This window comes from Cydia amplana, chromosome Z (genome assembly GCF_948474715.1).
Source record: "Cydia amplana chromosome Z, ilCydAmpl1.1, whole genome shotgun sequence".
In the NCBI taxonomy this organism is placed as follows: domain Eukaryota; kingdom Metazoa; phylum Arthropoda; class Insecta; order Lepidoptera; family Tortricidae; genus Cydia; species Cydia amplana.
Genome location: NC_086096.1, coordinates 17,221,270 through 17,241,172, shown reverse-complemented (window position 1 = coordinate 17,241,172; position 19,903 = coordinate 17,221,270). Strand labels below are relative to the sequence as shown.

Here is a 19,903-nt window from a genome sequence, read left to right as displayed (position 1 = left end):
CGCGATCATTTGATATGTGTATTTTATTAAAATATAGAAATTAGATGACGGGACAAACGATTCCTCGATTCTACTGATAACGATAGATCTATCAGAACTATTTATCAAACACAATGTTTACTAAAGCGTTGATAAAAACTAGTAAAAGCTTGTACGAGGCTCGCTAATGTTCACTTTTTTAAGTACCAATGTGATACGCATACGGTATTACAGTAGGTAATCAGTTCGGTATATGAACGGCACTTCCGCCGCTACTATAACATAACGTGTGTGACGGAAGGTAAGTGTCTATTTGTATAGTGCTTCCTAGGAGCAAATTTCGAATTAACCTTTTGGACGCCAATGACCGATATATCCGCACCGTAGGTTCAACGCCAAAGACCGATTAATCGGTCGCAGACCACAGAGCAACATCGACCTACGTGCATATACATAAAGTTCAACTTCAGTTTTGACACTTCAATGATGTGGCGTCTGAGTGACAGCTTTTGTGTTTGACACGGCGTGGAAAAGGTTAAGAGCCAACAGGAGTGGTCATTTCTCCATACAAACGTACTCGACTGTTTCCTCCGTGGGTTTTGAAGCTAGAGCAATGATTTTTTCAACACAGATTGATATTGTCAATATCTGTGTCGGACCGTTTTGCTTTTATTGATATTTTTGTTTTTTAAGGCGCTAGAGCCCTTCAAAAATGGCCAAAATGGCCTAATTGACTATGCCGCAATGAGAGGCGTGCTATTCAAAACTGATATCAATTAGTCAAAAAAGCAAAACGGTCCGACACAGATAATGTCATAATCATTTAGATTTCCAAATTTGGTTACGATTGGTTAAGTTTTGGAGGAGGAAACAGTCGAGTACGAAACCTCGATTTTTGAAATTATTACGCAGGATTTTTCGCCTTGTCCTTATCGCACTAGTTTTAGGAGCCGCTTCCGTTAGCGAGACGGGTATATTTACCTAAAGTATTTAAATCTTAGCTCCTGTTGGCTCTTAAGCAAGTCATAAAGAATAACTTATATGAAAGTCTTGAAAAGTATGAAGTTGCAACAGTATATTTTTACGTTGAGTAGAAGAGCTGTTTCGGATCATCGGACCGACACAAAGGTGAAAAAGTTGTACTACAAATGTTTCCTTCTTCCTATCTGGTGCCCTAGAATCAACAAAAATGTAAGTACCTATACATATAAGCGCAGCACAAGTATCACGACCAACATTAGAAATTTCATGCTTACTCATGGCTGGCATGGCTTAATTAGCTCAGGGTCTTTTTCAAGGGTCCCGTACCCGAAGGGTAAAAACGGGACTCTATTACTAAGAATCCGCTGTCCGTCTGTCCGTCCGTCTGTCTGTCACCAGGCTGTATCTCATGAACCGTGATAGCTAGATAATTATTAAAAACAGAATATAATAAATATTTAAGTCCCATACAATAAACGTGATTTTTTTGCCTTTTTTTGCGTAATGGTTTTTGGTGATGTCGTTTTTTGGTGACTTAGTCAATATGGGATTTTAATAATAATCGGAGTACCTAGTTGGGCTGTTGTTAACTTGACTTTTTTACGTTTACTTTTGTCGTTACATAAATGTATTGAAATCGGCATTCAACGTCAGCATTTCATAACAATAAGTTTGCGCTTTTTATTAATCTCATAAAATGGAAACTTCCAACAATTTATCAAAATTAGGACAAAAGAAAACATGTACCTACATTTATTTCCAACGATTGCCAACACCCGCGGCAAGAAAAGAGAAATTGGACTTACATAATTTTCAGGTGTTACGTGATTAAGTATGTATACCTTGTTAACAAAAGGATGAATATGAGCAATATATTATGCTAGCCGCTTTTTAGTTGAGATATTTTGGCGCTCGAAAGACGTGAAAGCGCCTATAGTTCAAATTGGTGCCTTTAACTAGAGTTGAACACACCGGTTTTCATTTTCAATACGAGAAAAGAAAAATGAGACAAAATATAATCAATTTAAATTAAATATACTAATAATTTTACCACTTCATTGTACCCCTAATACCTCGGTAGTTTCTTTCTAGAGAGCCAATACTGTTACCTACTCAAATCTAATTATCAAAAATCGGATTTCTAACGTTTTCAAGCCGAAAACTATGCCCGTTCGAGCTGCAGAGATGAAAACAAATCAAATTATTTAATCTATGGTCACACAATCTCACCTGTTAGTATGCAACAATAATGTTAGTTAATAGCAAAGTGCAACTGGGTATGAGGATCATTTGCTTCTAATCATAGTATGATATTATCTGAAGTGTACTTAAACATACCTGAACTTAGCTTCGTATCATTATGGGTAAAGGAGAAACACTCACAATACGTTACCAACTCCTACTAGTAGGCCAATCAGATTTTTTCGAATAATTAATTCCCAACTACCTATCTAATAGGTTTTTCAATAAAAAAAGTGTACCTACTGCTTTTTAAATGTTTGTTCCTGACATTCCATATTCCCTTCGTTCATAGCAAATGCAGAAAAAACTCCTTTCTTCTAAGAGCTGCTAGGTCTTTCAATCAGCTTTGTAAACATCATGATCTCATCGATCTGCTATGTGATAGCTTTAGTTCTATACGCAAACTAATGAGTCAACACTTCTTTTCTCCCACTGCTAACTCTTATGTATTCTATCCTGTTTTTTTTTCTTTTTTTTCTTTTGTTCTTCTCGTTCACTAAACCCTTTCTACCTGTCAAGCAAGACAAGCAATAACTGTAAGTGAAGTAAGTATGTATTACTAGATTTGTAATTTTACGCGCCATGTACTCTACGCAGCTTCTACCTGTGGAAACTTGTAATTGGCTCACTGTTTCTATGTTATTACCTAACTTGTTACTCTACCTGTAAGTTTTCCTAACAAAAAAAAATATGAATTCCGTTTTTAAGAGAAAGCCAGCAACTTATTGCGCTAGTTGTGAGGTTTGAGATGAAATACCAATTCAGTTTAAGCTGTATGTATTACTAGTTTTATAACTTAAAAATAGCTTCGCACAAAACTGTTTTGGTTGAAGTAAATGAATGTTTTGTTTTTCACTAAGCGTGGATATAACAGAAAAGATGTACCTATAGGCAGCAAATATTTGGTATCTCGTACTAATAGTAGGCTCCAACATGACAATGTCCTTATTAGGTATGCGCCACGCGTATAAACGCGAACCAATCGGCCACGCTTGGCTATACGCTCCACGTTTAAGGACACAGCTTTAGTTTCTTAACGAACCAAAAAAAGGCAAAGCGACAAGTTTTTAGTTGTAAGTTTTGTTGAAATCGGAATCTCTAACTCTAACTCATTCAAAATCATTGGAAAAAGTGCTCTCATCTCTAGCGTAAGTTGCTAAATGCTAATAAATAATACTTTGTACCATACCATTTCACTCAAATAATCTCATGCTGACAACCTGGAATTCTAAGTTAGCCGCCAGCGGTTGTCATCTGCCGTCGCCTGCAGCATACCTCTCTTTATGGTAAAGAAAGCTGAGGAACGCTGTGTTTGAAATCTAAATAGGAATATTTGTTTGCTTTACATTGTAGGTACTATGGGTATTGATACTTACTTATTTCTTCGGATTCATCAGATATATCCGACGATTTATCTTCAATTTTCTGTAACAAATGAAATACACAGTTAATCATTCAACCAAGAACTCTGGATTGTTAATTCCCAACCAAACAGATGTTTCTTATTTTAACGACGGCAGCGACTTTCCTTTAAGAGGAGGCGTAAAACCAAGAAATTAGAAGAGAACAAAAGTTACGGCGGGTCGCGAAATTTGATCATGCGGTTTTAGGATAACTATAATTCTACTTTTAAACTTTTAGACGCCGTGTCAAACACAAAAGCTGTCACTCGGACGCCACGTCATTGAAATAGATATTATGTGCCTTTAAGATTTGTGGAGTTCCCTAATTCTTCAAGGACAAATTTACATCAAAAAATAATTTTCATAATCGGTTCAGAAATGACGGAGATATGGACTAACAAACAAAACATTCAAATTACTTATTCCAGTCATGCACTAATCTAAAAAAAACTATAACAACAGTAGTTGGCCAAACGGCTGCCTATAAGTTTATTTATGAATGGCAGCTTAATTAAGTGTAAACAGGTAAAAAGCAGAATACATAATATATCATCTATTAAATTATAATAACAAGCAATCAATTTAAGCTATAATAGTTACTCTCATTAATGAAGATTAATAACAATGTCAATGTGTTGTGTCGTATGCGATCTAAGAACCTTGAGCGCACGACATACCTACAGTAACAACAGTAACATACGTTTGTGTTGGGGAGCTACACGCTGTTATTGTATTACCAATTAGTGCCAACTAATTTAGCCCTATAGCGATAACAATCTATCAATTCGAGGTAGGTGTGACGATCAAAATTAAGCCGGTGCCAATTTTTTTCCCGTTCGCTCAATATAACTCCAGAGTCCAGACATCTATTAAATATTACGACAAATGCGAATCAAAATAAACTATAACGCAACACGAGTAATATGAGATATGAGTAACACAACATTATCCATTTCAGAAGTGACAATCTTTAACAAAAACATAAGCGAGTTCTCAAAACAGTACACCATGATTGTTGGATCTATAACAGCAGCAGTTCCAATTAATTCACTGATTGTGGTTTCCTAGAGCAAAATCATGAGCTACTACAATAAATAATAATAAAATACCCAGATCACTGCATGTGCCAATTACATTTGAAAAGTTACCTCATTTTCTCCAGGATCCCATCTTGATCTGATGCAATGGGATCAACTGTTAAGTGTGTGTGGCCTTTTATAAAGAAAAAAATTGTGAGTGTCGTGGAGTTGGAATGGAACGAAGTTAAGAAAGGCTGACGTGTTCATGTTCTTCGTGTCCATATCCGTGTCCGTTATCCTCATTTTCATTCTCATATATATTAGTCTCATTACATATTTTTCAATAGTATGGTCTGTGATGGCAAAATCTTACATTTTTTGTCGCCTAGCCCCCATCCGCCAACTGTCCGATAAGGAACTTAGTTCCAAAAAATACCTCTTTCTCTACCCGTCTTTATGAAATCGGAAAACATAATTTAGAGCCTCCGCCCCAGCTAGCGGAGGCCCTAAGCCCTAAAGTATGTTTTCGGGTACGCGGAGCGGGGACACGCACGCGGGTGCTATTGTAGGTAAAATCCGTCCGCGCCTGTTAGCGTTGCTCTTAGTAAGTACATATTTTTTGTTTAACCGCTCATCTTCTCCGTGCAACCGGGCGTTTTTTTTTTGTTGTCACCTACAGTTTTTTTTTCAACTTTGGGATATTTTTATGTTATTTCTACTCAGAATCACGAGCTCTTTCTATCCTAATAGGAGAAAAAAGTGTCCTAATGTTTTTATTTCTATTACGTCACCATTTTTCATAGACTTTGTATGGCGGTCGCGGAATAGAATAATCGAAAAATGTATGGAAATTTTGGGACACTTTTTTTCTCCTATTAGGACAGAGAGAGCTCGTGATTCTGAGTAGAAATAACATAAAAAATCCCAAATTTAAAAAAAAAGTGTAGGGGACAACAAAAAAAATACGCCCGACCACGCCACTACCAGCTAGCGGATGCCCTAAAATAAATAAAAACAAAGATCCTAACTCAGTAAGAACCTTCTCTATTTACGAAGTCAAATCAAAATAACGGATTTCACAAAATCATTTTTAGATAAATAGATACTAAGTATTAAAATTCGTTTAATGGCCATACTGCATCTCATAACATTACAATAAGTCAAGCCATGGCTAAACTGTAAGCTAGGCGGGTGGTAACTATGACTTATTTATTTAGGACAACATGCCACTAATTTTCAAGTGATTGTGATGAAAAATATCCGCAACAAAATAAATAACAGTCCGTTTGCCGTTTATCACAGCCCTCGTATGCCGATGCCGCACGTACGATTATGAGTATGGTCAACTCAAATGATATGCATATCGCCTTATTACCATGTAGTAAAGCGCAAAAGCAAAATTATACATGCACACTGCAGACGTCGACTGTACTCTTGTTGTACCTTATTACTTTTATTATTATTTACGTATTTTACAACAAGGACAGCTATTGGTCCTGTTCAACGTGCGGTTTTCCTGGTGCGTGTTATGTTCACTGCAGACATTAGGACAATGATTAACACATTACACATGTCCTTCACGACACAAATGAAACAAACGAAAATGTAGATGAGAACATTTGATATAATTATACCTAGTTCCCAGACACCCTCCTCTTCCTCCTCTACGACAAAAGTTTTTTGTAAGTCTTGAGGATACTTAAAATTAATATTAAATGCACTATGGTTGTAAATAATTTACATATATGGCATTTCAAACTGTCTTGAGCAGTCAGTTTTGTTCTATTAAAGATTATGTTCAATCGATTGTCACTGGTCACTGTAATAGGTAGGAAGTTAGGAATCGTGCGCATTGGAAGGGACTGCCACCCTGTGGTCTACATCGAAAATAAGTAGGTTGTGCTACCCTTCTAGGCTCTAGTTTACGCACACTTTCTTGAGCGTTTGAGTGTCTGCCCTGAGCCCGTACCATGAGTCACTGACAGTGTCAAAACTGACATAAACACCATTCGGAACGTAATTTACTTTCTATACATCTCGTTCGCACTAATATGCGAGTACGAGCGAAATGTATAGAAAGTAAATTACGTTATCGATGGCGTTTATGTCAGTGCCCAACTGATGGTAGCCGTACTGTCTATGGCCTAAAACTAAAGTAAGAACTTGACATTGACACTTCTTGAGCTTTTTTTTTAAACCCAAGCTCTCCATTCCTGATCTACACTTACAAACAGACCTAAAAATAACACTGACTACAAGTGTACAAAGATCTAACAACATGATATTACTTAGTACACACACAGTGACTTCAAGTGAAAATAACTTTCACTTTCTGCACCACAGTTGGTTGGTTGCTAACTGATTGATACCTATATGCAGCGTTACTGTGAATTATAAATACAGGAACGGTCAGCTGCAAAAAATTCAAATTATCTAATATTATAGAACCTAACCTCGCCTTGGGCTACTGCAGGTGCAGATGTGACAACTTAAACGCCCATGACCCATAGACACATTGAGCGAAATTTAGGGAGTTGATTCTTAATTTTATCAGTAATCAGTCAGCAATATTTCCTGTAAGACTCGAAGAAGTCATATGATTCTCACATGTTAGGAGCCTTTAGGCAATTTAATTCTATACCTACTTAGTGTTTTAGCATTAAGGTGCCGTAGGTTCAGCCTGTTCAGAAAGCGGAGTTATTGAAAAATCGTAGCGCTTTTTAGGTGAGCTAAATACGGCTGCCAGAAATTGATTTAGCAATCTTGAGGCCTTTGTCTTGTAACTTCATACATCCAACATACATCCTGAATTCCTGATTTTTTGACTTTCGCTATCTTGGGAACGCGTGGAGGTATAGAGCTATAAATAAAACTTCTAAGTTAATATAAAAATAAAGATACGGCCGTTTATGCCGCAAAAAACACTCTCAAGGGAATCAAAATTGACAGGGTACTTTCCGTTGACCTAGAACTATGAAATTTGGCAAGTAATATCATCTATGTATCATCTTAACCTTTTCGACGCCATGTCAAACACAAAAGATGTCTCTCAGACGCCACGTCACCGAAGTGTCAAAACTGAAATTGAAGTTTATGCATATGCACCTAGGTCTATGTTGCTCTGTGGTCTATGACCGATTAATACGTCTTTGGCGTTGGACCTGCGGTGCGTATATACAGTGTGTAAGTCAAATACGGGCAATAAATTAAACCAGATATAGAATTTACCCGTCTTATCATTAATTAAGATGTTTTTTAAGTTACACTTAATTATGACCCCGTGATTAAATAGAATTTACCCGTCTTATCATTAATTAAGATGTTTTTTTAAGTTACACTTAATTATGACCCCGTGATTAATTTTTTCCACATGTACCGAGCAGCAATGTACTGTAAACATTAAGAAACAAGATGATAATGACATTACGAGATACGAGCTTTTCATAGTAACTGCCAACAAGCGTTGACAGTTACTTTAAAAAGCTCGTATCCCGTAACGTGTGTGGTGTATTACATTGCGGGCCGAATTATTTTGTATGGTTATAATTTTCAATGCATTTCTAAGTAAAATCTATCTCAATATACTTTTTAGGTCCTATGCTAACCACCGTTTAAATATTCGCCCGTATTGGATTTACACACTGTATAGGTCATTGGCGTCCAAAAGGCTAAACTACAAATACCTCGGAATAATAAACCAACAGGAACCGCCATTAACAGGCGTTCCCCTCTGCCAAAAGTCTTCGGCCGCCGGTCAAGGAGGTTATATAAAACTAGTTGCCATACGTCATACGCCATTCAGCAAACGTCAGTCTAAGCGGAATGTTAGGAGCAGAAAATGCCGAATTGTAGCGTTTTCTCCTGTAAAAACCGATCGGACACATCTAGCGTATTTAAAGAACACGTTTCTTTTCATATGTAACTACTATTACATGTAAATATTATCAAATAGTGCACTAATTTAGCAAAAAACTAAAAAACATTGTCAATCTGAAAGTGATACCACTTCATGGTACTAGATCTAATTTAGGGTAATATTTAAAGAAGACTTTCTAAATATTCATTAGGTATACCTAACTTCTAATTTGCGTTGCTTATTATTATATAATTTATATAACACATTATTTTTCTATAACACCTTATTATTATATCAACATAATCCATTCAATGAAATAAATAGTATAAATCATAAATAACGTGATATTACCGATATAGGGTCATTGTGCTAGTTTCCGTCCATGCTCTAGTCTCTAGTTTTCGTCCACATGACAGATTAGCAAATAACATAATATTTGATATTTAATTTTCTACTTGCCAAATACATTTTTTATGTAGATAGATACTCGTATATTGTCTCGACATTAAGGATTGCATTAAGTCCAAATTTGTGCAGCAATGTAGATTTATATTCAATTTCGTCAAGTGGACGAAAACTAGAGCTGGACGAAAATTAACGCACCTATCCTACTACCACCTACTACTGTTTGAAAATTCATTTTTCTCTTAGTTTCTATCGTATATTTTTTATTTGACATGTCCAATATTTGTATTGTATTTTATTTATTTTAAGGTATTTACTGCCGTCATTTTCCATAAATAGGCACTTTTAATTTATTACTCTGGTATCACTCTACCATAGTTAGCGATGGGACACCATAAAAACCAATATCGATAAAATCTATATGAACATTATACCTAAATATATTGTTATTATAATTTATTTTTTTAGATTTCCAAAAGATGCAATAAATTTTAAACATAAGTAGTTTTCAGCTTATCAAGCCATCGAAAACCTAAAAATATTGCAATATCAGTCACGTTTTAAAGATCTAAGAACTGCATAAGTTTGTAATTCCATATAAATATATGCTATTACAAAGTTACTGTTGCAGTTCCTACAAATAGTAGGTAAAGTAAAGGTACACTACGATGTATGTACGATGTGAGTATGTGTTTAGTTATGATATATGTATACATAGTAGTATGGGTATGAGTACCCGAAAAGAAGGACTGTCTACAAAAAGAGATGAGATCCCATCAAAAACATTACATGTAAAAAGGTGCAAGTCTCGCAACGCTTTTATTACAAAAAGTTCTGAGATGTAACGTGAAACCAAGTCGGTTATTTTAATCAGTGCCAGGGGGTGTTAAAACCGTATCAATAAGATATCTTTAGTTTGTAATACATATAATGACTTGGCAATCGCACATAATGCTTTACTCGTACCGTACTCGTAAATATGTGTAATGCTCAAACTGCAATTAACGCTAGCGTTATGTTCAATTAGAATTATTTTTAATAGGTGATGATGATCCTTATGTCATTATGCAGCCGTGCGATGGCCAAGTCATTATACGTATTACAAATTAAAGATATCTTATTGATACGGTTTTAACACCCCCTGGCACTGATTAAAATAACCGACTTGGTTTCACGTTACATCTCAGAACTTTTTGTAATAAAAGCGTTGCGAGACTTGCACCTTTTTACATGTAATGTTTTTGATGGTTATAATTGACTAAAGCAGACAGTTAAAATTCAGTCAATAAAATATCGACAATATTATCGACAAGTCCCTCGCACTTCTACGTTTACTTAGAACTGACATCATCTCGTTCACGGACAGGGTTGTCTGTGTTTGTTCTTGTATTTGTGTGAATATAGTTTATGCTAGTGTTTGATAATTTTGTCGTGTGCGTGTGTAGCGACGCATGGAAAAAATGCATTAGTGTTTACATTGTTTGTGTGCGTTCCTCGCCCCCCGCGCCGAAAACGACAGAATTTTTCACATAGAAATTAGTGCGTGTCACCCATTGATATAGTATAAAGAACTGGATACCCAATCAGCCGCCAAAAATGGCCCCACAAAAGTGATGTCAAAACAGATCATGCATTACTTTTTCGTTTAGTCTTGTTTGAAACGCTCAAATGTGAAGTTGTCAACAATTACGAAATGTGCCGTTAAAATATGTAAAAATAACAATGATAAAACAAGGAAAAAGGATGGAATGTATTTCTTTCGGTTAGTTCTTTGGATAGCACTACATAATTTATGTAATCTGGTGGTAATTTTATGGCTTTGAATAAATTAATTTGTTAGTACCAAAGAAGGGATGTCAAGGAACAAAAATCTAATGAGTCGATGTGAGTTCAATATTTTTTTATATTTTTATATGGAATTCATAAGAAATAATATTATGTTTAAATTCAAGATTTCCAAGAAAACCTATGCGACGTGCAAAGTGGACTGCTATTTAATTATAGCAAGAGATAGGGGTGATGCAGTTTTAAACAAGGCAAAACGGCACTTGTGTGTTCGGCCCATTTCCCTGTTTCCGACATATACACCACCAATAAGGGCTTATATCGACTAACTGTAAATGCTAAACCTGTCGGAACACAGTGACAACCACAGGATTTTTTTTTATAAAGTATAGGTAGACTTTATAAAAAAAAATCCAATCAGTATCTAAATGTCCCCATGCACCCGTGCTATGAGTAAATGTAGATCTTAAATACACAGTTATTTAATAAGTAGAATTTATTTCAAGGAAATTAGTATTTAAAGACGTATACTTACGAATTAAAAATTTAATTTGTTTGAATTTGAACCACGAATTAATTTTATTTGAGCTCCCGATTAAATTAAATTTCTTTTATTTATTACTTCAATTGGTTTTCCTGTACAGTAATACATATTAAAGTGTACCAAAGTGACTCCATTCGTTCATTATTCTCGTTTGACGTTGTTTGACGTAAATACGTAACGTTTAGTGCCATCGGACTAATTTTTTTAACAGTGTTGGTACTTATGTTTGCAAATTTGACACTTAATGCTTACGACATTAAGCTCTTTTCTGTACGAAACATTTATCTTGACTCAAAATTTACGTAAGCGTTTTTATCATCAATGCAAATGGTGCGAAACGTCATTGGGATCCACATTTGTTGACGTTTTTGTTCTGCTTTGTGTGTCTATTTCTTTTATATTAAGTCAGTGGTGTCACCACTCCATATTGGATTATTACTCCGAGACAAATACCTACTGCGAAAAATCGGAAAACTGTATATTTGTAATAAATAAAAAACATACAAATATAATAAAAAATAGTTAAATTTCTACGGAACCCTACTCGCACCTGGCCGGTTTTTAAATTCCAAATCACAAAAAATTAGAATTCAAAAACATTATTTTCGCAATTCCTAGCACGCACAGCCATCTCGCTCATGCTTACGCTCATCAGTGAGCGCGCCGATGCCGGAATGCAGAGCCGCAGGCAGGTGTAGTAAGTACATGTGTATGATATGAAAGAAGACAAAAGTTTGTCTTGAAGCATAACTCAGTCTACAATACTAAAAATAACTTTTTTTACCCACAAAAAATATATCAGAGAACTTATTTACTAACCTTTACTTAAGTTATTTTATTTTAAAAGACCTGCTAATTTTTCGTTACATATTAGGTATAATTTAGTTACTAAACTAAGTAGCCACTCACAAAGAAACCTGTATAGTTTCTAAGCAAAAAAACATACCTGTGGACAGGACATTAACAAAAATATAGGGTTATTTGGTTGTAATCTATTTTGACTATGGGACCCTAACCTGCGACAGTATTTTAAAAAATATCTCAACAATAGCCAATGTCAACTTAATTGATCCAATAGTTTCAGAGCATTATTTAGACTGTGACAGACGGACAGACAGACAGCCACACAAGTGATCCTATAAATAAGGGTACAATTTTTTTCCTTTTGACATACAGAAACTTAAAAGTAATACAAGAGTCATGGACATACAAGATAACTAGATATAAGAAACATTTCCTTCAAAATATCAAAATTAAAATACAATATATCAACACCTTAACTTGATATTGTCCAAGCCTGAACTAAGCAAATTATCTTCCTGTTTGATGATACCAACTTCAATCTGCCTCCGACAACAAGAAAAATAGATAACATTTAAATTCTAAAATGTTACTTGGTGTCGTCATATTACTGCCACCATCACTATCACAGCTCGAGTGAGAATTCCTCTCACATATAAGCATTCTACCATTTGGCTAAATACTCAATCTGTTTTGAAACTAAGAACAATACAAATGTTAAAATTAAATGGCCCATACAATGTTTACAAAATCTTTGGAAATCCTTAGTTTAAGTATTAGCAAAATGATAGTTTCACATAATATAATTACACTAAGGGAGTTGCTCTCAAGTCAAATACCGTTAATTTGAAAGTTGAATCAATTTAAGCGTTTTGTATTTCTGATCAGGCAGGAGATACCTTTTACCTTAACATATTAATTGTAAGCCTGTTCACTTAGTTAACACTTCTATTTATGAACTTATTTACTAAGTAATATCCTTATGGGATGGAATCATGGAATGTTAAAACACCAGACTTCCTACATAAACCTAAAAATACAACACAATGCAAAGGTTACTCTTGGGCCAATATCTAACTAAATAATATTTTTAAACAACTTTCTATAAGGGAAAAGTTCTATATTGCCAAAGGTGCCAGCGGGTTACAGAAGGTTAGCCCTTTATATGGCACAATCTATGTATTTTGTAAGGCAAAAATTATCACCCTAAAATAATGTTTGTATTTTTTCTTTCTTTCTTGTTTTTATTCTTTCAGAATTTTTTGGGCAACAAACGGTATTGAGTAGGGTTAAGATTCTCATGGCATTTAGCACAAGAAATGTTTTTATAACTGAACAAATGACTGAATGGTAAAAAAATTATATGTAGATTCTCTAATGTAACATTTCTTTACATACTTGACCTTTTTGGTTGACCAAAAAGTCCCTACAACTAACTCCTATCTCTTTGTCTTTGATGTTCCATGTTTAAATAAAATGAATACTCCACTAATTTCAACAATTTTGTGAACTTATCAAGAACTTGCATATAGCGAAGAGAGCAATTCTATATATTATTTGGAATGTAATGTACGTCTCACGCAGGTGAAAAAATATAATGTTAATATAACATTATGCTATGTTAAAATCGGTGTATGTTGATAGATCATTCTCGACACAAATTAACTTCAACTTCAACATTTATTCAGCAAATAAGCCACAAGGGCACTTTTACACGTCAACATTGAATTTACATACAAGCAAAATAATAATAATAATACATCAACAATTATTAAATACAACTACAACTACCAAATCAAACTAACGTAATACAATTACTTAGAGATGTATAAGGTCTCTTAATGTCGAATTACATAAAAAAACTATAATAATAATATTAAAATAAAAACAAAACAGATACATAGAAAAAAAAATTTAAACTTATTTAGAGGTGTAAATGTCTCTAAGTGTCAGAACTAAAAATAACATAGTTTATCAAATTATCCTTAGAGATGTATAGGGTCTCCAAGAGTCAGAATCCTCTATGATTAACACATTACGAGAACCGAATGAGGCGTCTCACTGCAATTAAATTAAAAAATAAAGTTACTAAATATATTCGTGTTAGCTTCCCCCGGAGCGCCCCAGAATTACCGTAGTATGGAACTCCTATACTAGTTACTAGCACACGTGTCTTGTTAGGGCGCTCCACGGGTTAAACAGACCCGTCTCCACAAACAGCATTAATTTTTCATAAAGTAAAAAACCATGTAACTCCAACTAATAAGCAACAGATTGCTATAGTAGATATATGCTTTTCATAATCTTGACAACCGTTTAACATCAGATGTAGATAATATGCATGATTTTGAATCTTTGATTTCAATTGCAAGTTGTTCAAGCTCTTGAACACATGAAAATTTTAGCAATATAATGTTTCCGTTTTTTAATTTTTATGATCCTTCATTATTTCAATCAAAAAATATTTTCAACAACAACTCCACTGCCTCCTTGTTCAGTGTTCACCCCAATACCACCAAACATCCCAAGTGATGAGGCTTGAATTAAGGATTTTTTATATCTGGTCATAGAGAAATAAGTAAGACAAGAGTGCTCACTCCATACATCAGTTCAGACTATTAATTTCAGTGTCTACATCTAGCATCAAGTAGCGGAACTATCAGTACTGCTACTTGACAATAGATGTAGCACCGACCGGAAAGTCTTATCTCAACAGCATAAGACATTCCGGTCGGTGCTACATCTATTGTCAAGTAGCAGTACTAATAGTTCCGCTACTCGATGCTAGATGCTAATAGTCTTTTTGGTACTAAAACTGATGTATAGAGTGAGCACTCTATGTATTTTTTTCTCTATGATCTGGTTTGTTAAAAGGTATTTTAATTAGCCCCTTTACAAGTACGGGTTATGTTATGAGTGTTACGACAGTCAAAAAGCTAGTATATCAAATAGTAACTTATGACAAATTCATTGGTAACATGGCCAATAGACAAATCAAGTTGGTAATTGACTCTTGTCTTTTTGTGACTTAAAATATTGACTGTGTGTGTACCATTTTGACAGCTGATACATAGTAGCAAATATGATATGACATACAAATAAGTTATAAGTAGTGCTAAGCCACATTCAAATACTGAACACTAATTATAGCTTCTACATTGGTGAAATAGCCGATTACTGGCTGTAATTTATAACATCTCCTTGAGTAATAGGTACTGATATAAAAACAAACTGCATTTTTGTTTGAATGGGTTTACGAAGTACTTATGAACTCACTTGTGCGTAAACACACGTTAACTTGACGAGCTGCGATAAAAAATGTGCATTGAAGCAGTTACTGCTTTGATATGAAAATGTTTACCAATGTGTCTTGATCGCCAAGCTCCCTGTAGTAGGACTCGCTGCTACCTCGTCTGCTGCCGATGCACATGGCTCTCCGTAACAGTCCAGACAACATTGAGCAAAACCCACATTGTTGCATAGTTCTTGTTTATACTACTAACCAAACGACTCGAGATTAACTCATAAACCGCAATTTACACTGTATGAGATTCAAAATCCCATTCACCCTTACCAGACACACTTATAGTAACATGGGCTTTACATTTTGATTATTTTTGGTGAATCATATCTGAGCACTAGAAGTAGTAAACACGTCTGTTTATGTGTCATAATTTATGTCTAAATAAATATTTCGTTTAATTTTTTTGTTACGGCCATAGCGCACGATAAGCGAGAAATGAACGCTACAATCAAACTAGACTAGACTACACTACACTACCTATTCTATACCATACTTAAATACAACTATAGCTACAACTACAACGTACAACGAAGATAGCGAATGAGAACGATTTTGCCAGGAGTAGCCTTTACTCGCTTGCTTACAAGCAAGATCGCGGAAGTCTATCTCTGTCACTCAGTTAGGTTGGTATTTTTTTAGGCTGGTAACATTATTATACTTGGTCAACTAGATCTAGACAGTAGAAAAAGGCGGCAAATTTGAAAAATATAGGCGCGAGGCGCGAAGGGATATCGTCCCATAGAAAATTTGAATTTCGCGCTTTTTTTTACTGACAAGATTTGGTTGACCAGCTATAATACAGATAAGGAAAACGTATAAAATAAAAAAAAGTGCAATGATTTTATAGCATACGCACTGCGTTTGAAGTGTAATTTTACGTCAATATTTCATAATGATTTCATAGAAATTTGACGTTTAAAATAACACTTGTGCTATAAAAATCGCTGCAGACTTTTCTTGGTCTAACCAAGGTCTAACCAGTACTCTGTCTATTGTTTATATTTTTAGAATAAAATGAGGCATTTTTTTAAATACATCTCTTCATTACTTGAACTGAAAGGAAGAGGAAGTTCTCATGTCAACCAACCGTGGAAAACCGAGTTGATTCCCCGCTGATGAAGGTAATATAATCCACTTTTTTGCATGAAAATCTTTGTAAATCTGCGTCTAAAAGATTGCTCCCGCATTTTTGTTATTTCATCAACTGAAGGGCTACCGCAAAAACTGAAATTCGCAAATTGCGGGAATCTTTCTCTTTTACTCCAATGAAGGCGTAATTAGAGTGACAGAAAAAAATGCCCGCAAATCCGCAATTTGCGAAATTCGGTTTTTGCGGTAGCCCCTCTGGCTACATTGCCGTCCAGTTTGACTGTGACATATTCCACTGTCATAATTTGAAAATGACAGCTGTCAAACGGTGCGATGCAGCTTAAGCTTTGGTTTCCTAAGATAGCGGTGCCGTCATATAGCGGCCGTCTCCATACAAATACTACGACATCCATATTTAGCCGTATTATTTAGTGTGGAGACGGCCGCTATATGACGGCACCGCTATTCTAGGAAAACCGATCTTTACCATGAATCTTGTCCTTGTCACAGTCTCACATTTTTTTTATTCCCTACCGTAAATTTAGTATGGATTATGGTGGGCAACAAATAAATTCGACCAATCATAGTGTCGCATGTTTTGTCCCTCACGGACGCACGCGTATAGCACATCTATTAGATACACACTAGGGAAACCATAGAGTAACTTACATACTCTCTGGCACAGCGACCTTGTCAGTGGAAAAAGGCGGTAAATTTAAAAAATGTAGGCGCGTAGAGTTGATAGAGTCAGACCAAGAAAAGTCTGCAGCGGATTTAATAGCCCACGTAGTTATTTAAAACGTCAAACTTCTATGAAATTATGACGTATAAATAACACTTGCACTGCGTGGGCTATCAAATCCGCTGCAGACTTTTATTGGTCCGACTCTATTCCATATATAAAATTTGCAAGTAAGTATCCGCTGGCGGTCGATAAAAAACTAAGGGTGTTACCAACCTCACCAATCGATCGATGGCATCTATCGACGTCGACGTCGATCGATAGTTTCTACGTTTCTACCTAAGGGCTCATTTAGACGATGCGAGAACTCGCATGCGAGTTTCATTACATTGCGGATTTTGATTGGTCGGTTGAATTGGACGTAACCAACAGTCCGCAATGTAACTAAAATCGCATGCGAGTTCGCGCGCCGTCAAAATCAGCCTTAAGTGTGAGATCAATCGACGTCGTTCCACCGCGCGAGAACTTGCTAGCTGCTAACTATATTCCTTACATTGCTAATAATAGGTATCCCTTAAGGTTACCTACCGCATTGTAACTGTGTAGTTCTTAATCTCTAAATGGGGCTTTAACCCATTAATTCGCAATGCCAAGAATACTTTACACGGTTAAAAAAAATATTGTAACGTAATTTTCACTTAAACTCAATTCTTTTTTTAGGGTTCCGTACCCAAAGGGTAATACGGGTAATATACAGTATAGTATGTGAGTAGTAGTGTATTTAGAATCTTGAGCGTAGTAAGGGACTCAAAAGCGCACGAGATGTTCACAAAACTTTTCACCTCAGCAGTGAGAACATATTAGAGAACCCGAAAAATCTTCATCACTTACCTCTATTCACTCATGTTTTCTTAAGATATACCAACAATTAAGTTTTCACCTCAGCAGCTCAAACAAGGGTACTTTGCTACTTAAAAACAGTGAGCAAAATCGCATTTTGCTCACTGAGTGAGCAATATCGTATTTTGCTCATTTTGTCTCATCGGTGAGCAAAATGCGATTTTGCTCACTGTTTTTAAGTAGCAAAGTACCCTTGTTCGAGCTGCTGAGGTGAAAACATTATACAACGCTCATATTGGGAGGTGTTAATTTAGCTGATATGTTAGTGGTCAGAAAAGCAACAGTAGTTCCAAGACCTCTACCTGTAGTTCAGTATAATAACAGAGGGCTTACCGCGAACCACGTTCGACGTGTTGCCTCCCTGTCACACTTACGTACGAATTTACAAGTGCGACAGAGAGGCAACACGTCGAACGTGGTTCACGGTAGGCCCTCAGGACACTTGCCAGTGTACACCTCAACCTCATACGGACGATAAAGGTATTTCAAAAAAAGGAAACATGAACATGGAGTGCTCATCAATGCAAATTGGGATGAATGCCTTGCCTAGTAGCAATAATAAAATGTTTCTACTCTTTTGACGTTGCTCAGTAATAACTTTTGATATAAAAACTAAAAATTTGTTATTAATTTATTTTCTCTAAGCCATGCGCACTGTCAAGAATACTGGACATTGGTTGCCAATGGTCAAATGTTGAAAGTTGGGCAATGTCAAGTATTCTTAGCATATGTTTTTTAGAACATCATATTTTTTTTATTATTTTTCTGTAGTTTATATTACCCTTGGAACTTATTTAAGAGCTCGAAACCAGAAAAAAAATAAAAAGGTTAAGCGTGGGTAATGGACAGCATTCTTTTTACACGACTGCCCAAAAAAAGAGTGTATTGTTTTCAGCGTTCATGTTTGTATGTGAGTTTTTATTTGTTTTACTCTGTTGAATCCGTGCGTCACGTGGTTCTGTTTGAAATTTCGACACACACCGCGATCTTTTACCCATAGTGTGCTCTTACTTTGTCAGTCAGTAGGTTCTTGCTTTCCACACTCCAATGCATATATCCTTGGACCGTGTAGGTACATAATACATTACAGACATCAAAACGTAATGGATAATGTTCTAGTGAGGACTGCCATTACATCATAAGAAACGCTAGTGGGTCGAGGTGATGTTCAACTGCATAGTACCATTACCTACATATCGTTGTGATGACATTGGACGTTTTACATGTTGCTACTTAGCTACTTACGTCCAGCAGGTTAGGTACTCAGACACTGGTAACACCAAACCGTATGTAACTACAGTCGAATCGCACGTGGGTCACCCACATTTCAGAATAGGGTCACTTCTGTGGACAATATTATTAAAAAAATTACATAATTATATACCGTACTTACCTATCCCGTCTGTAAGGGTGCAGCGTAAAAAGGCTTTGCCTTGCTCCGTGATAGTTAGTGCTAGGAAGCTGCAATTTGGCATGGATAGGTACATGAATCAAGCATGGCGACAGAGGGGTGAAATAAAAACTACAAAATATAAAAAAAATCTCTTTAACCCAATGGTATGGGGTATCGTTGGAGAGGTCTTTCAAAACGAATATGGGTCTCCAACAATCATGTTTTGATAATCTCATTATTTTTAGAAATAATAGCTCCGAAAGGGGAAAAATATATGGGACCCGCTGTCTCTGTTTCTCTAACTTTTGAACCATGCGTCCAAAGAATATGAAAAATCGTGAAAATAGAGCTCTATAGTTATACTTTGAACGTTAACTATAGCGAATATGATCGGTCCAACTGTTTTTGTACCTTCATTTGGTCCTAAATGCATGTAATCTGAGTTTGCGCAATCCCAGGAGGTTGTGATGTGGATACATTTTGGGAGCCTTGGGAGATACATTTTCCCTTGAATTGCCAA

General features: G+C 35.7%; 2 protein-coding genes across 3 annotated transcripts in view; both read right to left on the bottom strand.

Moving 5' to 3' along the window:
- Positions 1-15,821, bottom strand: part of LOC134660801 (dual specificity calcium/calmodulin-dependent 3',5'-cyclic nucleotide phosphodiesterase 1C-like) — a 36,715-nt gene extending 20,894 nt beyond the window's left edge. For both annotated transcript variants that reach the window (XR_010097901.1, XM_063516598.1), the window contains exons 1-2: positions 15,377-15,821; positions 3,579-3,627 (exon numbers count right to left, since the gene is read on the bottom strand). Coding sequence is in view for 1 of the 2 variants with exons in the window: in XM_063516598.1 (XP_063372668.1) it covers positions 3,579-3,627; positions 15,377-15,496 (169 nt within the window). In the remaining variant the exon portion in view is untranslated. The remainder of the gene's footprint in view (positions 1-3,578; positions 3,628-15,376) is intronic.
- The window catches only part of LOC134660813 (protein SCAI), an 89,700-nt gene that overhangs the window by 40,576 nt on the left and 29,221 nt on the right, over positions 1-19,903 (bottom strand). The gene's annotated exons all lie outside the window — the stretch shown is intronic.